The sequence below is a fragment of the Plectropomus leopardus genome, chromosome 7, assembly GCF_026936395.1.
Source record: "Plectropomus leopardus strain MGB_pleo_1.0 chromosome 7, ASM2693639v1, whole genome shotgun sequence".
NCBI lineage: Eukaryota > Metazoa > Chordata > Actinopteri > Perciformes > Serranidae > Plectropomus > Plectropomus leopardus.
Genome location: NC_142182.1, coordinates 7,720,001 through 7,745,937, shown reverse-complemented (window position 1 = coordinate 7,745,937; position 25,937 = coordinate 7,720,001). Strand labels below are relative to the sequence as shown.

Genomic DNA, 25,937 nt, shown 5'->3' with positions numbered 1-25,937 from the left:
GTACAGCCTATATGTATTAATTATATGTGCCTATATATTATGCAATATTAATATAAATTATAGGATCCATATAAAAGTTTATAATTGACCCAGACTGAGGAGCGCGCGGCTGCATGTTTCAGGTCTACTTCCATTTTCGTCAAAACAGACACAAACACACCACCTGTGTCTGAGCTATACACTGGTATAAAAAAAAATGTATTTGCACTGTTAAAATAATGATTTAATAAATACTGATGTAAACATGCTATCCATGTGAAAGTTACACATTTAGTGATTATATGTAATAATATATAATATACTGTGTATAATAAATAATATGTGGCTGCAGATGCTTAGATCAAAATATGTCAAAATATGGTCTCACAATAATTCTCCAACTCAGCCAGATTTACTGCTGCACCGCCAGTACACCCTGACTCAAACTTGCGTACATGAGCTGCAACCTGACGTGACATTTGATTGTAGAGTTGAGTTTTGCATGGAAATGGCCGAACGCCCAGTTTTCTGTCATAAGTTCCTGTCATACAGTAAGATGATGATATTGTATTAGGTAGAGTTAAAACTGTAGTTGCTTTAAGTGAAGCCAGTGTGTAGGACAGTACAAAATTAACTGTAAATAGAACAAGCACAGAATACTTAAATGTGAGTAGTTTTAACAGGATCATAAAAGGCAACATGTAATATACGACCAAAAACTACCTAATTTTACTGTTTAGTTTTTCAGCCTCTGATTACAGGAGGAGAATATCTAAGCACTGGTTAGATGGAGGGAAGTTTACCATAGTTCATCTACACATTCTACCTGCACTGTTTTGATACAAAGCTGGTTGAAAATCAGCGACGTATACCTTCAAAATCTGGACCAGAAACACCTAAACTTCACTAAAGGAGACTAAAACATCTTGTTTATATATTAATCATTATTTGAACTTTATAATCTGAGAGTTTATTTTGATATTAATGCAACAACAGATAAAACCCAACAAATGCAGTGGTGTTCAGGTATTTACATGTTTCACCCGCTCTAAAGAATTGCTCTCGATCAATAAAATGCCAAAAACAAGTATAACTCAATACTGCAGGAGCGTGCCACTCCTTCTGGATTACAGTCGGTGTGGAGGAGGTTTTATGTTGTAGCAGAGCGGTGACCGACAGTGAAAGTGAAAACATTACCTGCTTCAGATGAAATGTCTGAGTTAATGGTGTAGAAAAACAACAATTGAACATTTTATGGCCACGGTGTGGCCGTAATTTCTGCTGCTATTAAGCAATCATCAAACGTGTCTTTCACTTTTTCACAGCTGAAGATTTTCCCATGAAACACAGCATCATAAAACCAGACAATAAAATCCATAAAGTGAGAGAGAGAAAGAAGCACAGATTGTTGGCACTCAGAAAAAAGGGCTTGGACTCTGATCTGTTATCAATATTAAATTTACTCCACCATTTATAAAAATAAACATCTGGGGAGAGCAAACATGTGAAACTGATATCAGATCAGTGCCCAAGGGCCACTTTTGCTGCATAGCAAGAACCAGCAGAGAAAACAAAGGCTCTGACTCAACACCGAAGTAAATGCATCCACCTTTCCCTCCACTCCAAGGAACCAGCAGACACGTGGTCAGAAAATATGTTTGTTGTAGTTTGCCTGAAGTAACGTCTCCCTCTTCTACTGTATAAAACTTCTGGAGCACTGATGCAGGCTTAACTTGGTGTTGTTATGTACGGAGGGATTTGTTTTGGATACTGCAGTTAAGATATAGATATTTATTTCGAACATGTAAAACAAACAAACAAAAGAGAAAAAGATGAAATTAAAGAAATTAAACAAAATGGCAAGAACAAAAATGGATGATAACCTATGCAAAAAATTCAATTAATAAGAAAATAAGAAGAAATTGCATCTTGCATGTTTGAAAAGGACCAGGAGGAGGTAAAAATGTATTATTTCATACCTCTTTTCACCTAATTAGTTAATTTGTGAACATTATCTCTAACATATATACATACACTTACATATTTATTTTTCATCTGAAGGGTTGCTGAAATTTATCCGAAGGATGCTGAAAATCCAGCATCAACCAGGGTATTATTATACTCTTCCTGCACAGCATCTAAATAAATAAATATTGTTTTGATTTGGGATATCTGGTCCACTTAAGCTTACACTAGATGTTGACAAATTTCAAATTGTACATAAATGTATATTTAATAGACTTTTATATAACCCAATCTAACTGTCTGAGAACCAACACAGCAGCTCTGCATTTGTCCAGAGAAGTTTATCTTTATTCCTTGGAAACTCTCCTTGAAGAAAACGAATACTTTGATGGAGGGAAAGCCATAAAACTCTCTGGCAATGTTAGCATTGCCTGCTTTGGATGCATCTTTAAGGTATTGGTACAATGAAGCCAGTTCTCTGTTAGTGTCTCTACATCACCTGTTTAAGCCTCTATGACCCACTAGGGGGCGGTAAGCCCCTACTGCTTCCATATGACCTGCAAAGCAGAAACCGCCAAAGCACAGGTGACAGACCACAGGACAGGTGGGCAGGATGAGGACACATTTATGAAAGAAAACTTTTCTGGGTGTTAGTGACAAGCAGAACTTTTATGAGAGCAATCAAATTATGGGAAGCACGTAATAAACAGGGTTTATACACATCTTTACCAATGAATTTACATGACTTTTCCATGAGTCAGAGGTCAATTTTAAAGACCAGACATTCTCTAAAACGACCACTTTTTTTTTTTACTATATAATAGCTTTTTAAAAAATATATATATATATATTTTTAAATGAATTCAGGATTCAGGAGAGTGAATGTTTAAATATAACTAAGGGACTGTTTGATATTTATGAGAGGGGAGGAGGTGCTACAAAAAGAAAAGGCATCGTCACATATTTTTTTAAGCACTGTGGAAGGACTTATGTTTTTTATGTTTGGGCGTACAACATAAAATAGCTGTGTTTTGTATTTGTTTGGACATTTTTTTCTTAAAAGTTTCTTGGCAATTTTTAAAGAAACATTTTCCTTTTTAAATTTTTTTTTGGCTTTTCTTGAAACATTTGTTGGGATTTTTAAAGAAAACATGCCTTCCAAACTCTCGGGTCTGAGGGGTTTTGAAAGGCATGTTTTCATTAAAAATCACCAAAAATAACACCATCTATCACAGCCAGAAACTGTAAACACAGAAATTTCCGTTGGATTTTTACATTTCCGATGGTCCTTCACAGGTGTGTGAAATAATATTCCATGATTTTGGCCTGGAAATTGCTATTTGCAAATTTCATGACTTTTCCAGGTTTTCATGACCGTACAAACCCTGAATAATAAAAACCATTTAAACCTTATGAAACACATCATATGTGAAATATTTCTTCCCAGGAGGAAGGGTCAACGCTTTCACTGACCTGTTCTCTGACCGCGCTCCTCTGTCCCTTGACTGTTGTTGTTCTGCACTCTCATTGGTGGAACCACCATTGTCCTGACGCCGCGGGGACTCCTGCCCTGCACTGCAGGGGAAGGAAGTGGTGCTACCATGGCAGCCAAAGGTGGGCGGTTGTTGTGGTTATTGTTGTCGAGGTAACGGTAGGGACTGTTGCCACGCGGAGAGGTTGACGTGTCGGACGTGGGGGAGCCTTCCACTGTGTCGCAGCCACTCTCGTGGCCGTCGTCCTCAGACATGCTGAACACAGAGCAGAAAAAAAGTCAAGGTGAGTGTGTTTCTGTTTGTAGAACATCACTTCTCTCGTTATCAGGACATGAAGACACACCAACGACTACCTGTTGGGCCTCTTGCATGGTGAGACAGAGGGGCTGGACTGAGGGGAGTTGGAGGCAAAAGAGCTGGTGCTGAGGCTGCTGTCGGGGCTGCTGAGGGAACACACTCTCTCCATGGACACACTGGTGTCTCTGCACGCCTCACACACACACTCCTCTTTACACCTACACAGATAGAAGTTAAGGTTAGCATTTCAGGGGCTCAAGATGGTAGAATTAACTCAGTCATGTCAGTCAAGTCATGGATCACTAAAGTTTTTGATTCATTATCTGTATTATCCTTCTAAAAGCAGACATTGCCTGTTACAGAGGCTTATTTAGTTCTGAAAATTAACAGGTAGGGAAGTGTATTGGTAAGATTTTAATCGTACTCTTATCAGTCCTGCTGATGGATGCAGTATTTTATCAGTACTATTATCTTTTCTTTTTTGGGGGGGTTTAAAAGAAAAAAAATTAAGAACAAAATGACTGTTTCTTTATTTTCTATGTATGTAAGAACACTATCTATATATTAAAATTCTGTCACTATAATAGACTATAATATACCTGAGGGGGGTGAGGTAAGGGGAGATGAACTACAAGCCAGGAAGTCGTAACAGCACATTTCGTCCTACGTAAAGATACATTGTTGCATGTTAGGCAACAAACAGTGTCGGCATCAACTCCAGAAGTATATCCAGACTTTGGAGTGTGTCACTGAGAGGAGGGCTCCTGTGTGTGTATGTGTGTGTGAGACCGTGTGGCAGAGCTGACCCCGCCCTGCCACTCGCACATGCAGCAGGCTGCCACACAACAACACAACTTCTGGATTTAAGAGCAAAAGTGCATCATGAACGAACATCTTAATCTTATTAGAAATTAGAAACTGAGCTGGTGAGATAAAAACTGTAAAAGATAACGTTTATGTGACCCCCGGGGTCGTTTAATACTGGGTTTCGGTATGCATCCCTACTAATAGGTGTTCTGACTTTTTACTACCTCTGTGTTACATCAGGTAAAGGTTGAGGGTGATTTTGATAATTCAGTTTCCATAGTCTGTAATATTACTCACCCGTTCAGACGGCACCTCCGAGAGTCTTCGTCCTCTTCGTCAGTCAGTTCACTGCGGATGCTGATCACGCTGGCAGCTGGGCTTGGTGTGTCACCCATCAGAACCGCCACATCTCGCTGTTGTTGACTGGACAGGTCCAGCTGGCCGTTACCGTTTGGCACCACCTCTTTGAAGCAGCTCACTTCCTCCTCCGCATCATTTTCCTCTTCATCTGTGTTCTGAATACACGGTTGCCTGGTTTCCACCAGAGGCGCCTCCCTCTGAGGCTGCTGTCTTCGTGCCACTGCCTGTCCAACAACATTCGCCATCTTGGGCGTCCGGCACGTTGATACATGGATGTTGCTGGGGTGGGATAGGTTCCTTTTAACAGAACAGTGGATATATGAGATATCGATAAAGCTGCAAAGCCGTTTGAATTCAATAAGGAGCAAAATCTCACCTGTTGTGACTGTGTCTGTTCCTTTTATTGGCTGGCTGGGGCCACACAACATGAGCTATGCCAATGTTGATTGGCTGATGAGCAGAGAGTGCTGGCATCTGACTAGTCAGGAGATGTTGTTGCATCACTGACGTGTAGTGGCTGCTGTGGGGACGCAACTTCCTGTTACGGTATTGAGAGATTTTTGGATTACACGCTACTCTTTGATGAAAGCAAAACACGACCAACAGATCATAACTAAGATTCTAACAGTGTTAAAATCTAGATAAAGCATATACATGGACAAAAAAAATATGTTTCTTTAGCAGCCGTCAAGCTAAACTATTTTTTGTTAACATTTCATTACCCTTAGGATCCGCTTTAATGATACACACTCGTATTGCTCTGCGCACAAAATGCACTTTTCAAAAATATTATAAATTCATATGATTTTCTACTATCATTGAGTTTTAACCAACATCAGCATTAATCATAAATATCAAATATTCATTAATTTTCCAATTTTTAACATTTTAAATGCCAGGTTTTTTGTGATGATGCCATTAGGCTTTTAGATGAAAAAAAAGGAATTATTCAAATCAATATAATTAAATAAATCGTATTTTCTCCATATGCCAAATATGGTACAAATTACATCATCAGGTGAAAAATAGTAAAAATGATTGCTGTGGGATCAAAGTTTGCAGTTTGAATGGGTTTTAATTGTGCATTTTTTGCACAAAACAGCATGACTATAACAATTTAGACTTATCGTAGAAGCTGGAAATTCCATGATTAAAGAAAAATACCCAATCTATACATATGCATGAACACAGCCAAAATGATCAAAAATTAAGAATGAAAAGCACGTAAAATGCACCAAACAGTCCCTAAGGGTTAAAGAAATCTAGTTACAACTGAAAGACGACAGTAACTTGGTTACTTTAGTGCACGCAGACACACTGAATGCAACGCAAACATTTTCGACTAGTAAAAGTCTCAAAGCGGGACTTTGGTTGACTCAGAGCTGGGTGACTCACCCCCAGTCGCTGATTCTCTGTGGGCCGGCTGTGGTGTCGTTGGTAAGGGAAGACGGGGGTGGTGGAGGAGGGTGAGAGGGAGGAGGACCCACTGGAGTCATCTGCTGCCACGCTGCTGGGACGAGGAGCTGCTGCCCCCGGCTGGACCAGGCCTGCGCAGAGAGAGTGGGGGTCATCAGAGATAATATGCAAATCTGTATTAATTCCTCTATATAGTGTTGCAGTATTAAGTTCTAAAATAATGAAATAAGTCAGCATTTTTGTACTTTCAGTTCCCTCATCTTCAAGGTTAATGGGTTTCTTTTCAATAGGTTTTTGTTTAAAAGACTGAAATAAGGTCTGTTGTTAACACAGAGGCTTTCACATTTTGTCCATCAACATAAAATAAGTCAGTTACTCTTGAAGTTTGAAGCTTTAATGTGTCTTTAAAATGGTGGTTGCATTATGTTAGCTTTTTACTTCTGGCAATTTCATTTACTCTCAAAAACTCCTAAAAGTGGCGTTTATTTGTAAAGATTATCTCGCGGAACAAAACGTGCGAGGATCATAAACCTTTGTTTGCCAAAGAGCTTATTTTCTGCAATAATCCAAAATCCAATGAAAAAATCCCCAAGGATATTTGTGGAGGGAATCAGGGCAAAAAAAAAAAAACCCCAGCAGCACTCTTTACTTAGACAACATGTTGGTGTCTGTGTCTTACCTGAGCAATTACACCAGGTCTCACTGGTAAGGGCTGTATAGGAGGGGCCTGAGTTACCATGGGAACAGAATACCCTGCTGGTTGGTTAAGGTTACCTTTTAAAAAAAAAAGAGTAAAACAAACCATCTGTCATTCATGCAGATCAAAGAAGATGAGGCTCAACAGCATCTCTGTGCAATGGCAGCACTCATTTACATTTCACTTTCTATTTGAAAAAACAATAAGTCTTCACATAACAGTGTCAGAGATTTCAGATATGCAATCTGTGAAATAAAATTACAAATTAGAAAAAAAATGTCCTGTAATCATTGTAAGTTTACACACCTTGCATGGTAGGAGGGCAAAGAAGAAGGGCCGGCGGAAACGAGTCAGCGCACCCAAACTGACCATTCCCAGTTGTCAGAGCTATCCCAGGATGCAACACTGAGGGAGCTGACTGGTTTATAGTCTGCAGAAAATGGTAAAAGGAGGTGGTGTCAGAGAGAGATGAAGAGATGAAGTGGAGGCAGAGAAGAGAATAGAGCACAGAATGACAAAGAAGACAGACGAAGAGTACAGACAGGTCAACAAGATAAGTGATCATTCTTGTGGAACTGACAGCATCTCATGTGACAGAAACAAAAATAAAATTATTCAGAGTTTAAAATTAATTGCTACTTCAACGTCAGTTCAACAGTACAGAAGCAGAGATTGGACTTATTTATAGTCCTTAATAATATATAAATATTACTGGTGCAATTACAAATACAATACATGTGGTATAAATGACATGGTCCAGTAAGACAGAAAATGTACTAGATGCACGCACGCATGCACGCACGCACGCACGCACGCACGCGCACACAGCTAAGGTATCTCACCTGAGTGTGGACCGGTATGTTGCCGTAGCCCAGAGGGAGGCCAGAGGAGGCAGTGGGGGCGACAGGTGGTCTTGAGAAATGAATGGTGTTCTGATTCAGAGCATCAAAAACTGCATTGGTGGGCCGACTGTGGCACATGTCCATGATGCGGAAAGACGACTGCACACTGGAGAGAATCAGAGGATAAGTTGCAGGAGGAAAATTTTATGACTCGAGTTCAAGCTGCACATGTACGCTATCTCTTATTACACTGCAAGTTACAACAGCAACAAAAACAAAAGTAAAACAAACAAAAGCTTGCAAGCAAACATATCTTGTGTTGATGTCAGTGGAAGCGGCCTTACTGGTTACTGTGTGGGTAGTCCAGCAGATGAGTCATAGTGAGGAAGGGGTGATTGAGGACGCTGGAGGGAACGGTTCTGTCCTCGGCATCGATCAGCAGCATGCTCTTCAGCAGAGACACGAACTCCCGCCTGTCAGCCTTCTCCGCCTGCATGTCGCTGTTATCAGGACTCAGCACCAAGTTCACCTGATAGATGGAGGCAGATAGAGAGAAAACAATGCATATGAGAACCACACAGGGCGACAGTTCATGTCACAATTAATTACAAACCCAGGAGTACTTGAACTCATGAGCTGATATGATTGTTCCAAAGTGGTGCAGCTTCGTTCAATGCGCTTTGAGATGTGATCATGTAGTTTCATTAAATGCTATTTGTGTGTCCTGAAATTGTAATCTCTTGTCCCTCTTATGTTGGATTTGTTCAGCATGATTTGAATCTGATCAAAGTCTTTTAGTCGACTTACGTGTGCTATGTCATCCAGACAGCTGAAGATGTACTTCCTGGCCTCTTTGGATTTAAGTCCCGTCTCTTTCTCATGCTCTTCCGTTGTCTGGAGGGGGAACAGAAATGGTAAGATTTAAAAAAAGAAAAAAGAAAATTCCAGGAAGCAGGTGCAGTATTGCAATATTTTTGTATAAACATGTTTTTGCGTCTGTGTGTTGAAAGATGCCACAGGATATGTCATGTTTGTCATGTTTGTATGTATAAAGAATGAAAGTATTACATAAAATAAACACAGGTAATGAATGTAAACTATGAGTTTCCATGTCAATCTGTGTGGTCAAAGTGTTAGGCAGTTGAGTTTTTGCTGAGAAGTTCAGGAACAGATAAACATTTGGCTCACATTCATTTAAAATTTATTTAGAGTCAGCTCAGCAGGTAGTCTAAACACAGTTTCACATTTCCTCGAGCTTCCCTCAGGGCGTGCTGGCTTTGTCTTGTTTCTAAAAGCTTATGCATCTGTTTCCTTTCGGTAATGTGCTGCCACTTCGTTTTGACCTCTCTGCACAGAAGTTCACTTAGATTTCGGATTAATTTCTCCTGCTTTTTTTAAATTTCAAACATCACCTTCAGAGTTAATATGTGTATGTGTCTCCACTGCCAAAACAATCAGTAGGCGGGTGTCCATTAACCCTCAAACTGAGCTAATAGAAATTGCACATTTAAAATATACCGAGTGGAAACATGTCAATTTCCAAAAAAATCTCCTATTTATAGAAAAAAGTTTTATGCTTGCATGAGATGGTATTTCAGGCAATACCAATAAGCCATATTTTGCAATGGAAACACTTTTTTTTTAGCTTTTATAGGTCACATGATGCGATGGCTCTGCACTTGTTGTTAGGATCTGGCTCCCTCAGACAAGATGCAGCAGGTGCTACAAGAGCTGTTAATGCATCACATAACTCTTCAAAAGTTGAGTGGATCATCTGGAATCTGCAATTCTGTGAAATCGTGGACTATCACCTCCCAGAAATCCCTCATACGTGGCTGCTCCCATGTATAAGGGGCTTGCCTTTCCCATTATCGCTCGCATAACGCCTACATCACCTTCGATTGGAAATAATGACGGCTGGCGCGGTGGCTGCAACAAAAATAAACCTGCTTCTTTAGATGTTATCACGAGAAGAGAAGCCGCATAACATCACGCAGTGGAAACACAGTCATCTCACAATTGTGTTTTATCAACAGTTCAAAAATATCACATTAGTTTTGCACAAATCTATGATGGAAACCCGCCTAGTGACTGTTGATGATGTGTTATGTTATGTGTGTATATTTGTGTGCAGGTACCTTTAGTCTCCAGGAGGCGTAGGGAGAGTCGGACTCTTTGGAGAAGAAACGAGAGGTCTTGGTCCCCTTGTTGAGCAGCTGCTCGGTGGGCAGGCCCTGAGTCTGAGAGATGTACCGGATCTGAGGAGAGAGAAAGAACAGAAACAGAAAGTAAGGGGCAGAGAAAAGGAGAGGGAAATTAACAGGAAAATGGCTGAAAATGAGATAATCCATTTGAATGAATGTTATTATTTTACTGTGTTACTGAAAATACTGCTGATGTACTCCTACCATATACAAGTTTTAACTTTATGTTAGCATATTATTAGTGTAAAGGTAAATTTTTACTTTTGATCGACTCATATCATTAAGGGATAAAGGAATTAAATGTGTTTATTGTATTGTATGATGAGGCCTGACGTGAACATGATGAACCGCCACTCTGCCAGATATTAAAAGCACAAACTGGAAGTTCAAACTCATATAAGACTATTTTTAAAACAACATGAGGCGAACACAACATCGCCGTCATGTATACTTACTTCTACCCTGAAACTTGGATTTTGTCCAACAGCTGGTCTATAAGTTGCTTGTTATCTAATACAGCATTTTAACATCCCTGCACTTCAACCTTTACTGCCTGCCAAACTGACATAGATGGAGCACTTTACGAGCTCAGGGCTGTGGACACCACCCACACACACACACCCACACACACACACACACACACACACACACACACACACACACACACACACACACACACACACACACACACACACACAGAAAGGGGAGTCAAAGGTTACTGACATTTACTTAATCCTGAATGTAGCAAAAGACAGGACAATTGAGACAAAATTCATGCTTAACCTAAGCAAGTATGATCATCTTCAATCTTCAATTGATCATTGTGTGAGAAATTAAAATGCAGGGCTCAAAATAGTTATTCTGTTTTGTTATTGGCACCTACTTTTTTTTTTTTAGCACTTGCACCACAGCTAGTCTGACTGCCAACTTTCCAATTTAGTTTAGAGTTAAGGGATTTTTTTAATGACATTTCAAATATGATGAAATTATGAACTTTATAATGTAAACTGATCTTAGCTTCCCTTTAATTTTATCAAAAAGTGTACAGTAAAATAAGGTCAGATTTGACATGGTGATATTCAGGGTCATCCTCAACATTTAACATGCAGGCAAACTTCTGACTGAAAACATTTATTATTTAATTAAGTCTTTAAAATGAGGACATTTTCAACGTGCTTCAGTGCCATTTGAGCTGACCTTCCCTGTACATAAATATGTAGTGAAACTATTTCACATTTTACACAGTTGAAAGAACATTTTGAGCAGAAATTCAATGCTCTTCTCTGCAAAACCTAAAAATGAAATTGGTTTTATTATATATGGACTTGTTTTTGCTAACTTCACAAATCCAACAAGACTTTTTAAAACATGATTTGAAATTAAGCATTGCTGAAAAGTCTTCAGGATTCTTTTCGGCATGAATACACGTGCATAAAATTTCAAGCAGCAGCGACCTGCTGATTATTTAATCTGTTCTTTTGTTTTGCCATTTTGTTTGTTTTTCAGTTCAAGAAAGATTTAAAATCCTCAATAAAGGATTTACTTCCCAGCACTGATTGAATCGCAAGTTGTAAAATATTCTCTTGGAAACTGACATATGGTTAATTTCACAGGAGTTTCCCAGATACGTGCCGACTTTTCCTTTTCTTTCGCCTGTCCTGTCTTGATTACCCCTCGAAAAATTCCATGATACTCCAGAAATTCCATGACGAATGGAAATCCTACAGTGACATGCTTTACAGTGTGTGTGTGTGTGTGTTTATGTGTGTGTATGTGTGTGTGTGTGTGTGTATGTGTGTGTGTGTGTGTGTGCATGAGGGCACGTGCATGTGTCTACGGCCCAGAACAAACACACCGACTGGCCAGAGGGTACTGGTCTGCGAACCTGCTGATGGTGCACTGAACACTCACCACAGTGTGCGTGGTGTGTGTGTGTGTGTGTGTGTGTGTGTGTGTGTGTGTGTGTGTGTGTGTGTGTGTGTGTGTGTGTGTGTGTGTGCATGTCTACCATCAGGCTTATGTTTATAAATACATTTTGCTGTGTAGAGTGGAACTGCAGTGAGCCTTGGCATAGCACAGCATACTTTTGGGGGCTCAATGTGCACGCGTGAGTGTGTGTCCTGGCATGGCCCGGTGGTACAACAGAGCTGTCAGTGCTCAGCGAGGCTCTATCTGCCACTATCTCTGACTGATGATTGTCCAAACTGCTAACTGCTGCTGGAGCCACAAGTGACGCCTTTACCAAAAACAAATGCATGCATGCGCATTAAACAGGATCTCACCAAACAAGACGTTAATTCTTTTAAAAAAATGTTTATGAACGAGAATGTTTGGTCCTGGTGTGTACTGTGGAAGAAGAGCCAATTGCAAACATTTGGTTTGGCAAAGAAGCCAAAATAAATTAGAGCTTTGGAGAACTTTGTAGAAGTCCCTAAAAGGTCAAATATCGTTTTCTCCCGACAAAATAAATGCCAAGACACGACAGTACCAGGGTGTCCAAGTTTCTCTTTTTCAAAAATCTCGAGACTGATATACTGAAAACACGATGGGCTTAATTCTGGTCTACTCAGAGTTGTCTACAGTCAAACACAGGGTAATCCTGTGCTGCTCTGTGAATGTGTTGTGGGCCTTTTCCCATGCTCCCTCTTCCTCGCTGAGGGACTGCATCTAAAGTCCCTGTTGTGTCGTGTAGACCACACAACCCCTGTGGGAAGATCATCACGCATTGCCAAGAACAATTTCCTGATTCGCTCAGCTCAGATTAGTATTAGGTGGATTTCATGCAGGATTTGTTGGACTTCAGTCATACAGCGCGAGAGAGAGAGAGATCAGGGAACAACAAATACAAGTTTAACTATATAATGAACATACTGTTGAGCTTTTTCGACTGGGAAATCAGAATTATACATGAATGTGTATTTTGTTATCTCTACAAAAAATCACATTTCTATCTGTTTAGTTTGGCCTCTTTAGTGTTTCTATCTCGATGAAAGAGGGATACATCTTTATCTCGCTTTGACCTCTCCGTCGGAGTGTGTGTGATACAGCTGCTCACAGTTCTTACGTGTGTGTGTGAAGAATGTTACCTGGTCGTACTCCAGCGCTCCGGGGTAGAGGGGCCAGCCCAGAAAGAGCTCGGCTATCACACAGCCCAGTGACCACATGTCTATGGCCTCGCAAAATGGCAGGCCCAAAATAATCTCTGGAGCCCTACAGAGAGAAAAGAGAGGCAGAAAAGGTTATTTTTGGGAGTTTGTCACCATGAAAAATCAAAAACTAGTCACTGCGTCACGGCTAAAGGAAAAAACGTCAGTGGATTCACGAGAGATGCAGGGCTCGGGCCTCTGCAGCTTCTGTTGGAGGTGCTGAGCAGAAAATGTTTATAGTTATAGTTTATTTGATTTGGACATCACAGCAGCATTAGAAATGTACATTTATGCACAAGAACCAGATGCTCTGTGTTTTGTGTTTGTAGCAAAACACTCATTTGCAACACCTGTCCACAGAAAAAAAGAAAAAAGAAATAGACTATTAAAAAGAAAAGAAAATGCATCCACAAGCACATACTAGGGGTCGACAGATTATCGGCGTGGCTGATAATCGGGCTGATATTTGGCATTTTGCCAACTATCTGTTTTGGCACTTTATTTTTATCATAGGTGATAAAGTTAATTAATTTAAATGCGAAGAAACTGTCAGCATGGGAAGAACTTTTTATATTAAACTATTTATATTTATTCATTTTTTTAATCAAATTTTCACATGACTTTATCAAAAAAAAAATAATTCCAAGAACTTGCTGTATATGATGTTCAAAGTCTCAGTTTTGATAAAACATATGCTAAAGGCATTTAAACAAAGTTTTGCACTGGAGTTTATTTTATTCCAAATTCAAAATACTGACGGAAGGATTTTCATTTTTATTGTAAATGCATATCGGTTATTGGCCTCATTAACTACTAATAATCTGTATTGATCTATATCATTTTGACAACTTAATGAAACAAATTTCTCTTATCTTGGGTAGGTTTTACATGTTAAATGACCCTTTTCCACCTTTTAAATTACATTTAATATTAAGAAAACAGTTGAGTTAAGCTTACAAATACCACAAAGCATGAACTGTCTGTATGCAAGAAATTACAGTCTCACGAACAACAGGTTATTCAGGGGTCACAAACTGAAAATTACACACATATGACGCGCATGCTGTGTTACTGCAACAAAGAACTAAATCTCCTCCAACACATGGACTTTGCCACTTATGCAATTCAAATGGGAGTAGTAATCTCACAGCAGAAGTGTAAGGCGGTGTATGAAAACAATGGGCTATTAGGCCTGGACACCACAGCTGAGCAACAGTGCTGCAAATAGTAACCACTGCTGTGACGACCACGGGAGAAAATGACTGTTGCCAAGCAACAACCGGACGCAAGACCATAATGAAACAGCATTACAGGGTGATAAATGGGGCCACTCAATCACTCAATGTGTGTGTGTGACTGTGAGCATGTGTGTTTTTATTTGTGCATGTATGTTTGTGTGTAAACACACAATTGCAGATGTCAAGTCCATCACATTAACGGCGCTGCTTTCTGGCCTCCTCGGCCCGGAGGAGGAAATTACACTTTGCTATTTCCTATTGCTCCTTCAAGAGGAAGAAGCCCAGTTATGCAATACCGAAAAGAGCCTTGGAGGAGACCGCCTCAAACATTTACAGAACAATCTTGCAAAGTGGGCACCAAGAAACTGATTGTGGCGTTTCTACTTTTAAGTGCCACGATAAACAGAAGTGAAATTGCCTGAGGACGAAGATGTCAGACCACAGAAAAATTGGACATAAAGAGGAGCTTTAAGCAAGATCAAGGGCATTTAAATACATTTTACATAACAGTTTATCGAAAGAAACTAATAATTATAATAGTAATAATAATAAAAGATATGAAGCAGCAGGCATTTAAAAAGCAAATAAAATATATATAATAGCATAGGTGAAAGAAAACGCTGGCAGTCAGATAAGACTGACAAACCGAAGCCAAATAAGTCAATTGCTCCAGATTACAAAACATTTTACTTTGCTGACATGAGAAGAGGAAACAGCTATAGGGAGGTTCTGGTTTTTACTACACTTTGGTCTAACATGCATTGCCTCAGCTGTTGCATAATGTTTGAGGTACAGATGAAAACAAAGATAGGAAAAAGAAGTTTTACAATAAGTTTTGACCAGCTTTCCAGAGCTTTAACAGCTCATCACATAACAAACATAACACGCCCCGCATGCACACACCCACAGGTGTTTGGCAGCCAGACCAGGTTCCAGAACTAACTGTTCACACTAGAGAGCAGCAGCTACAACAAGAACAAACACTGCAGACCGTACGGCAACACACCCCTGCTGCGCACTGAGATACCACACAGAGAGATACACACGCTTCAGTCACATACAAATTTAAGAGTGTTCGACATGATGAGATGGGACCTGTTACAGGACATGTGACATGTGAACTCAGCGGTCTTATACCTGTGGACAAAGCAGATCCACAATGTTCACATATGAAACACATCCCTCTAAGGCTTGGGACACGTGCGGGACAGCAGATTGAGTTACATGGGAGTGAACGCGCATGTGAAACAAGTGAGGCCAATACAGACTGAGAGTAAAGATCGTATGAAAGACGCCACTAGAATATCAGACACAAGTGGCATGTGATTATTTTCTGTTACATTTTCAAAATGCTCACACAAAGTCAATTCTTGGTAAATGACGACAGCAAAAATTGACAGCCTCCATTGTCACACTTGCTTTTGATAAACTGGTCTATGGTTTTATTTTGGGTATTTGATGCATGCACACACACTAAGCAGGAAATGTTTTTTGTTGAACTGCCATTGAAACACAAATAACTTGTACTGGTTGCCCCAATGATTGTTAAAAATACAAATTTACTGAACTGGAAAGAGAGAAAAGACCTCTTTACACCCCAGTGGCTCATCTGCTATGTGTACATTTCAAAAGAAAGACAAAAAGCTTTAAAAAAAACAACAACATGGATACATTTTACAGACATTAGGCCCCCATCTAACACAAATGTATATATATATATATATATATATATATATATATATATATATATAGAGAGAGAGAGAGAGAGAGAGAGAGATATGTATACACACAAACATTCATTTATTTATTATTAGCATCATTACTGCTTTCTTTTTTTTATTTCCTCTTCCATATTTCACAACAGATTTCCCATACATTAATCTGTAGGTATGATAATTTTAGTAATTAGTAATTTTAGTAATTGTAAAATGTTTGCAGGTTTCCTGCGTTTATTTATTTATTTTCATTCACATTGATAAGCTCTTCACATCAGTTTATTTCCTTTTTATGCCCTTGTATGCGTTTGGGATTTTTTTTGTACCTGTGAAAACACCATTGATTTAATTTTGCACCAATTTAAAAAAAAACAAAACAAAACAAAACAAAAAAACAAGAAATGCACTGACATTTTCGAATAAGAAAAAAAACTAAGCAAGGGTAAAACTATCATCACGTCAACTGATAAGAGAGCCTGCAGGTAAGGAACAGCGACTTCAGCATCATGTTTACACAAACACACCACTTACTGAGTGATCATTTATTATTCATGATGCACTACATATGAGTCTCAGTAGCAGGTATGTGGTCCACCGTCATACATGACTCCCCTACTGATCATCAGAACAAAGAAGGACAGGCAACACTAATCCACAAACACTACTTTACGTATTTTTTTTTAACTGTTTTACTTCCCCACACAAGTAAAAAGTCCCCAGTTGCGTCAAAACCACTTGTCTTCTAGCCTTTTGAAACTGTGGAGTGAAACTGACAGTGTGAGCCAGTCCGCAAAACTCAACTTAACACATGAGTGCTTTTAAGAGAGAAAGCCCGGGGCTATGTGTCAGGGCCCTTCAACCTTCCTGTTCCTCCCAAGAACAACTTACATCAAACATTTGCATGAAATAGTTGAACAAATGTGTATAAAATCTACTCTTACAAAGCGACAGTGCTCGTGTAAAACAACACGTGACAAAGAAATCACACCTAGATGAAGGAAGCCTAACACAACCTGCCCAAATCTGTCAGCATGCTAAGATGATAGCCATCTTTCCTTCCACCCGATCTGCTCCGCTGAATTATTCACATAGCCCAGTGCTCCATTTTCATTGTGGGAGGTGGTTTTACGTCACCAGCCTCCGCAGGACAGAAGCGTCACTTCACCAGGCCCTGCTGTGTCATGCTACCATGGCAACAACACATTAGAGCATGACAAGCATTGAAAAGCTTCAGCCAGAGACTTTTACCTATAGAGTTCAGCGCGTAAAATAACGTTTACGCTGGTGTCCATTTAAGTAAAACATTTTACCTCTATGACGAAGCAAGATCTTAGCTAAAAGGATGCACCTGTTTGCTATAGGTGAATGCAGTTACCATGACAGCACTGCAATCTAGATTAAGCAGATGTGTATCTACCAAAGGGGCTACTCTGTGGAATGGCTGTGAAAACAAAACTGTGTAGTTAACTCTGCAAATTACAAATAAATGTATAATAAAATGGTAGTGAACAGAAGAACTGAAGTATGATTATTATTTTGTATAAAATGTTTCAGAATCTTGTTGTTGCTTCTCATTTTTATACTTCTGTTGTTGTTTTATTCTTTTTTGTTTTTTTTTTAAATAAAACTAAGTAGTAAATAAATACAGCATAAGTTTAATATTCTAAGTAAAAGGGTAGGTATAATAAACTTCAACCTACAAATTTTCCATATATTTATTTATTTATACATTTAATAATCCTTTTGGCTTAATGCCTTGATGTTATTATGTACATTCATAATGGAAAATGTTAACAAGGACCGAAATAAATTACAATTACCATTCTGTTTGACTTGTTTTGGACTAACCACATCCATTCAGGGCCAAAGACAAGATAAATACGAAACTGATGTTTCATCATAAAGGAAATTGGTACACTAATCATCTTTCATAAAGAGTTTTGGAAATAAACCATGTGAAACACACCACTTGCTAACACCTCAGACTGTATAATGTGATCATATCTCTGACAGTTATTTCAAAGCATTGGCTGTCTTCCTTTCAAACAAAGTGCATAAGCTATATCAAAATATTTATAAATTTAACAGAGCCTGAGCTAGCTCACAGTGAACATCTACTCCTAAAAGATAATTTATGATTTCTTCTAACTCAAAAAGACACTGACATTTTTTGTACACATTTGACATACTTCATATTATTCTTAGCTCCATTTTTAGCCTGGACAACTGAACAGTTCAAGGTATGCTGCTGACTTTATTTCATTACTGGCAGTTTTTTAATATCGCCTGAGACTTCAGTCAGACGAGGAAAGACAGGGATACTGACGCAAAGTGACAGAGCTATCATTCTCAGTGTCAATATCGTCCACAAATTCTGATTTAATAGTTAATCGCCCTCAGAACTCCTTTGGTTTTATTATTACTATATCATCCCAAGCATGGTAAAAATGTAGTCTATGCTTAAGAGAAGGGTATGCACAAAAAAACAGGGCAAATCTCATCCTGTATTGATTTAATAAGGCAGAGCGCATATTATTTTTTGATACAGTATGATCTTGTATCATACAGGCCGGGTGGAAACCTTTTCCTCTCTGTAAGGCGGCGATGGAAACTGTACTAACGGTTACAGGTACCATCCCTGTTTGGTCAGGCTGCATCTTCAAAACTGTTGTTGAAGCCGCAGTTCAGCTTACTCTGGTTGTTAGTAACGTTACAGACGTGGAAAGCAAAACATGTGCCAGAGCTCCACAAGCTCATTTAAGGAAATGCTAATATAACATTAGTTTAACATTTGTTTAAAACTAAAGCAGTATTTGCTTAACTGAACTTTCTGAACTGAACCACTATTGGTAGTTAGCTGCCATGACTAGCCACTGGGACTAACCACAGACCGTCTTTGGGACTAACTAACTTAGTTACTGCTTCTTCCGCTAGCTCATAGCTCATCATTTCAACAGTAGCACCTCCAGGAATAAGGTGGCTAAAATAACACAATTTATGACATCACAAAACCAGATAACTTATATAAATGCTTTACTTGAGGACACTTCAAATGCAAGCAACACAACTACTGGACATGCTACAACCTGAGTCAGAGACACCAACAGTGAGTCAGAAATAAAGCCACATCCCTACAAAACCACAATCCAAATTAAATTCTGTGTGAACTTGCTTAAAATAAATATTGCTGCCCAAACCCCATCTTTTTAGTAAATACCAGCCTAACATCTTGGCAGAAGTACAGTGTATTAAACACATATTGCTACTATAAAATATACCAGAGTAGTCACCAACCAAGCTGCTAATTTAAAGTGGCAACATGCTATAAAATAACAGTGGATGGGAATAAACCAGCAGGAGTCAAACTGAGACACGCAGCACTGCTGGTGCTGCACGCCGGCCTTTAACTCCACCTGGTCCAAGCCAATAACCGAAACCATGAGCTGTTTTACTTATAAGCGTGAGTCCATCTATTTAAAAACTTTAACAGACACAGAGGCTACTGAATCATCTGAGTGGGTCATGTGCACTCTTAATTAGTACTGATAATCATGACAATATGACATATGTCCCATCAATGTTTGTTATATGCTAGTGATGACCAAAGTTTTTAACAGCTCTCGTCTCATCTTTCAAAATAAACTATAATGATGAATACAATATTGGTTAATCAAGCAAGATCACATTAATTTATTTTCATTCACCTCACAATGGCAGGACAATCATACAGTTGGTAGACATGCACCAAGAAGGCAAAACTAACGTGTTTTCATTAGACGGTAAATAGGAAAACAAACGGACACCTAACACCAGATATGTCCTGCAAGGTAGCAGACATGGCCACAGCAAAAAACCAATGAGTTGACAGCGAGGGCCGCCACTTTTAGGAGCAGTGGAAAGTTGAATACTTTTTTCACTTCAAGATATGTCAGTTGCATTTTTTCATTCATATGTGATTTTTCGTTTTTTTCTTCTTCTTTTTTTTTTTTTAATTATGTGCAAAGCAGCTGCTTTCCACATTATCTAATCTGGCCCCCATTCAAAAAAGTTCTGACACCCCTTTTATCTCCTAATGGTTAAAAAGACTGAATATGCTCATTTTTTGAGCATCAGGCAGTTCGAAACTTTAAAGCATGTTTACAAAGTGCTTTGACAAACAAGGCAAAACAGAAATGGGATACATAGACAGCAATACAACAACAGAAAGCCAAACAGTCCTGTTGAACACAAGAGAGACAAAACTTGGGTAGATATAGGATGAAAATAAAAGCAGAGGACAAATAATACAAGATGCTTAATGTTAATGTAAAATTATACAAAGAAGCAGACCAATAACAACAACAACAGAAACAATAAAAGCAGTAAAAAACACAAATAAAAGGAAATAAAACAGATAAAACATAAATTATGGAAGTTAAAATAAGTAAAAAGAAACAAAAATAATAAAAATGTACAGGATGGTTTTATTCCATGTGAAACCCATGCTGGGAAAGAAAGTTTACCATCCCAAGAGAAAATTAGCAGCTTGAAATCTTGTTGTTGTCTAGTGTTTGTCTGTGCATTAATACAACTTCAGCTACCATTCATGTGGAGTGCTGGATATACCCCTATATTTATTATTTTGATCTCAAATTGTGCCTTTACTCACAGTGTGAAGACGGCCTCAATTTTACTGCCCCTTAGGGTGCTCTTTGTGTCTTTAAAAACTGACTTTTGCATCAAAGCCACACTGCTGGCAATGCTACTACCTATGGTTCTGGAAAATCCAGGGAAAACCCCAGAGCTGTAAAAAACCTCCTCCTACCCACTGTGGTGAGGCCAGCATTTCTTAACAGCTTCACCGTGGTAACAATACAGTACAGCCATTATGCAATATGAGCACTGGAGATGTGGAGACACTGTGTCCTGCAAACCACTCTCCTGATAACCTGATGTACAAACATAATGACACAAATACACACACAGCTCTGGGTCTCAACTTACATAATCATATAGATAGGAAAAACAGTGCGGTGCAGAGCAGCATGCTGACGTTTCCTTGTGAATACAGATATTTACCTAACCAGGCCTCCCAACGCATGATGCACAAAGTAAGCTACAAATGCGTATATACTACTAGCTGCCATCATAGATAAACTAACTCCCACACACGCACAAACAAACACATGGTGAAAGGGAGGTAGGATGGGAGGCAAATAAAGAGAGAAGTCAGAAGAATGGAAGTGCTGGTGTACCATTATAAACCAAAAACTTACTGTGTCTGCACTCTTTGAACAAGCTTTCAACCCTGCTGCCCTCTATTATTTGGCAAAAGGCACAAAAACAGATGCTTTGCAACAGTTTCCATCTTCTTTTTTGTTTTTGGATTACTTTTTGCTTTGTACACTGCTGGTGGCAACAGCAAAACACGCCCAGATGTAACACTACTCAAGATCTCAGCTCAACTGAGCTTTGTGGCCCCAGCTGGTAAAGTTAACAATCTAGACAAACCATTTTTCCATCCTCAAAGAACCTTTTCAAATCACATCTGAGTTTAGTTATTGTGTAGCATGTTAGGGTACATTGTGTAACCTACATGAAGTACCAAGCCTCGGCAGCTGTTGCAAAGACAGGAGCGCATATACAAGCACACCCAGACACACACAGGAATGTCTGAATGTTTTTTCCTGGATCTAAATGTGGGTTTTCACATACCACATTCTTCCCTGGCCTTCTGTGTCCTGGGTGACCTCCCTAAAATTTCAGTGCCAGCCCACTTTAACTTCACTATGATCTCAGCGTTGCCGATGCTGCTCAAAGACAAAATGCACACATGAACGCACACTCGTACACACTTAACCAGATCAACTGCAGAGCAAAGCCTTTATGTTATGCAACAGCTATAGCTCCACTCTCCCCCTCGTTTTGAAGAGGGGTGGGGGGCTCGACAGTGGCTTGCAAAAATGGAGAAGTTGCACACAGGGTTAACATTGGCATTTTAGGTGCTTTGAGGCTCTTTGATTTGTATTTGGTCTTAAGGAGGTCCACTTTTTTGTGTCCTGATTTATACACCACTAGCAGAAATTATAGTTGAAACAACTGAGAAAATGTTTTGCTCATCACAGGAAAATAAAATCAGGACTGCATAGAGTGTAATGAGGGGTGTGTACGGTGCATTAGCTGCACAAATACCCAGTAGCTCAACAGCAATCGCCATAAAGTTTTAAGAGTTTGCAACAGTTTATCCGACTCCATCGGCCTGCTAGCTGAAACTTGCATTTAAGAGGTGAATGAAAATACCAGCCTGCTGTGCAGATGAAAAGGAAGTACTTTGTTTTGGAAACAAATATGGATGCTATTAAACATGTCACCTGCTACCAACTTCCACATGCCAACAAATCCACAATGAATCATCAATAATGAGTCATCGACAACTTAGCATTCATTTCAAACTCAAGACCAGGCAAATCTGTTTTCGTGTGGCATGATGTGAGCTCACAGCTAAATGACTTCTTTCGCACAACAATGTTTCTCAAACTTCACAATCCTGTTTGCATTTCGTAAGCGCATTCTCCCTCTCATCCTAGCATTAGAGACATGCCAAATATTTCATGACGCCGTTCCCCATATAAGCATCTCAGTTCCTCTGAACGTTATGCAAGAGCTGCAGGCTTTAGGGCGTGACACGCTGAACATAGACCAGACATACATGCATGCAGGCAGGGGTCCAAAAAATGAATATGTGCAGGAAAGAGTGGGGGAGCAGAGCGAAAAGATAGATTGCAGGTGAAGAGGGCAAAGACAGAAACAGAGAAAGGGGGGTGGGCTGTGCATGTTGTGGAGCTCCCAGTGAGAGTGTGCAGGTTAATACGGAGCACTGCACATTACATAAGAAGAGCGAAGGCCTAAACACAAAAAGCTGGGGCAAGACTTTAGTAAGCCCTGTGGGAACAAACACACAAACACACACACACACACACACACACACACACACACACACACACACACACACACACACACACACACACAAAAATAACTATTACCTATGGGAATAAGTGAGCTAACTGTGTTGGCATTATCATGATGACATGGAATTTCACTGCCTGACATATCTGATCGTACTTAAAGTTTTCTACCTCGTGAACATAATTTCAGAAAATTTTGTACATGCTGACTTTCTTTGTTGTTGTGCAGCTTTTTCTTTCCTGAGGCCTTTTTTTTGTCTGTTTGTTTTTTCTCCTAACAAACCTGACAAGAAGTAAAAATGAAACAGATCCCACTTTCACCTATCGTCCCTTTCTTCTGTGTCAGTGGTGTAAAGTTACCTATCTCTTATCCTAAATTACTAAAACACTAAATCATCTCAGGGCTCCTACAGCTTAAGGCGAGTTAGATTTAAGACTTTTTAAGAGTTTTTATTGCCAAATGTTTATTTCAACATAAAACATCACTTTTTGGTCAAAAGTTCTATGATCCACTTCAAATGCTTAAAAAATGTGAAACTTTCTTGAGTGAATCAACTTGAAAAACAAGAATATATTATGTTACTAAAGCAACAGTTTTGTTTGTCTTTCAAAAAGTAAGTTCATTTTTTATTTAATCAGATATGGTAAATGTTTATGAGTGTTGTTGGTTACTCTATCCTGATCTGCCTGATGTTGAAATTTGGAAAATGATCTAAAAAACAGATATTTGCAATTATTTTGAGATTTCACAATGCAATGTCAGAAAAGAAATGATTCATAACATCCTTCTTCCTATGTCTTAGCATTTTTAAGACTTTTGAAAGATTGATTTACGACATTTTAATGCCAATTAAAGTCTAATTTTTTAGATGAATTAATTTAATGCCTTTTAAGACTTTTTAAGGATCCACAGCAACCCTGTTTAGTATTTTGCAAACTTAATGAACTAACCCAGTCAAAGCAAATAGTTTATCTGTGTTTTAAAAAACACAGGTAAACAGAGAAGAAATACAACAAAAGATGTATTAAAAGTATGAACAGGTCGAGCATCACCGACTGCAGGGTGACTCCCCTGTCCAAGGTGTATGAGAGCAGAAAAACAAAATTTGGCTCTACTAGTTTTTTGAACTTGGCGAATGATTGATTATACAAAGATTTGACTGAATGTCCTCACCTGTAGTATCTGGACTGCAGATAAGTGGAGCAGACAGCCTTAGAGACATGGCTGGCTGAGCCAAAGTCAATGACCTTGACTCTGTAGGGCTGCCTGGAGGGGTCCACCAGCATGATGTTCTCTGGCTTCAGGTCCGCGTGGATCAAACCCAGACACTTCAGCTTCTTCAAGGCTGTTCCCACCTGCGAAGATTTACATACAGAAAAGACAGATCAAATACGGTCATGTAAAGTCTCAACAAAACATTATCCTCAATGAGCATGGGTTCTTTATCTGTGTGTATGAGTTCTGCAAAGAACGTTACTTTACCTGCTGCAGAATGGGCCTGATGATTTTGAGTGGCAGTGGACTGAACTTGTTCTGTTTGAGGAAGTCATAAAGGTTTTGCTCCAGCATCTCAAACACCAAGCAGGTGTGGCTGCGGTGCTGAAAGCACTCCAGAGCACGCACCACATTGTGCTCGTCTGCATTTTCGCTGCTCAACCGGGCCAGGATCTCCACCTGGGGGGTTCAGGAACAAGAGAGGAAATAAAACAGGTTCAGTTCAGACCAACAAACCAAAAAGCTAAACAAAAGCAATAAGAAAACCGTTTTTGAGATCTAGCCAGACTTAACACTCTGTTTTAATCGAAATGGCAGAAGAGGTTGTTTTTCTAATGTAATATACTCTCTGGACGCCCCAACAAAATTACACTCACAAGCAACTAAGGCCACCAACCCAGCAATTTTTTTAAGTTAATCCACACATTTAACTATCACAATGATGATACATTTGCTCTGTCTTGTTCACACACATTTTCATGGACAGAATTTCAAAACATTTCAATAATTTATCAAGGACACATAATAAAAAAACATTTTTTTGCTGCTGTTTTTCCAACATTTTAGCTTCAAATAAAATTTAAACATTATTTCAGCCAGCTGGCAAACATTTAGATAGAGAGAACACCCAAAGTGAAATTGAGGAAATTTATGTGAGGGCGAACAAAACATTTTCACACATTAATGCATATTAGCGTTTTATGTTACGTCAACAGCGAGTGAAATTAATTTTACATTGACATTTAGTGGAGGGTTTTCAGATTTCTTAAGATTTCTTCTTAAGCAATTTCATGACAAACATCCAAGACTTTTCCAAAACTTAAATGATTTTTTTATTAATTCAATGACTTTTCCAGGCCTGGAATATGTCATTGTGAAATTCCATGACGTTTGCAGGTTTTCCATGACTATAGGAACCCTGTCTACTCACACAACAAACGCACACAAATCCTCACCTCAATCTGTCCCTGACGTGCATAGGATGGGTGGTTCTTCAGTATTTTGATAGCCACCACTTCATTCGTTCCCCTCTTCCAGCACTTCACCACCTGACCAAAGGTGCCGCGGCCCAGAAACTCCAAGACCTCATAGCTGTTCTTCAGGGAGCACAGAACCTCGTGCTGGACTAACTGATAGTCACCATCCCCTGATCCAGTTCTGGTCACTGTAGCTCCTGCCACCGCCTCAGCACTGTTATTAGGCCTGACTTCGGTCCCATCCGCCTTGATTCCCATGCCGGTCACGGCCTCAACTCTGCTGTGTTGAGAGGGCCGCGTCCCACCACCCCCTACTCTGACAGTGTCTGCATTGTTCCCGGTGCTCGTTTGCAACATGGCCA

The 25,937-nt window shown here is 39.3% G+C and overlaps 1 protein-coding gene across 1 annotated transcript in view; it reads right to left on the bottom strand.

The window, feature by feature from the left end:
• LOC121950195 (homeodomain-interacting protein kinase 3-like) overlaps positions 1-25,937 on the bottom strand; it is a 39,565-nt gene that overhangs the window by 7,165 nt on the left and 6,463 nt on the right. The window contains 15 exon segments of the mRNA XM_042496120.2: positions 3,418-3,692; positions 3,791-3,952; positions 4,839-5,198; positions 5,278-5,439; positions 6,297-6,448; positions 6,997-7,091; positions 7,321-7,444; positions 7,857-8,022; positions 8,201-8,385; positions 8,664-8,750; positions 9,995-10,114; positions 13,147-13,270; positions 24,278-24,459; positions 24,587-24,778; positions 25,555-25,937. The exon segment at positions 25,555-25,937 is cut by the window's right edge and continues 654 nt beyond it. Of these exon segments, the coding sequence (XP_042352054.2) occupies positions 3,418-3,692; positions 3,791-3,952; positions 4,839-5,198; positions 5,278-5,439; positions 6,297-6,448; positions 6,997-7,091; positions 7,321-7,444; positions 7,857-8,022; positions 8,201-8,385; positions 8,664-8,750; positions 9,995-10,114; positions 13,147-13,270; positions 24,278-24,459; positions 24,587-24,778; positions 25,555-25,937 (2,769 nt within the window).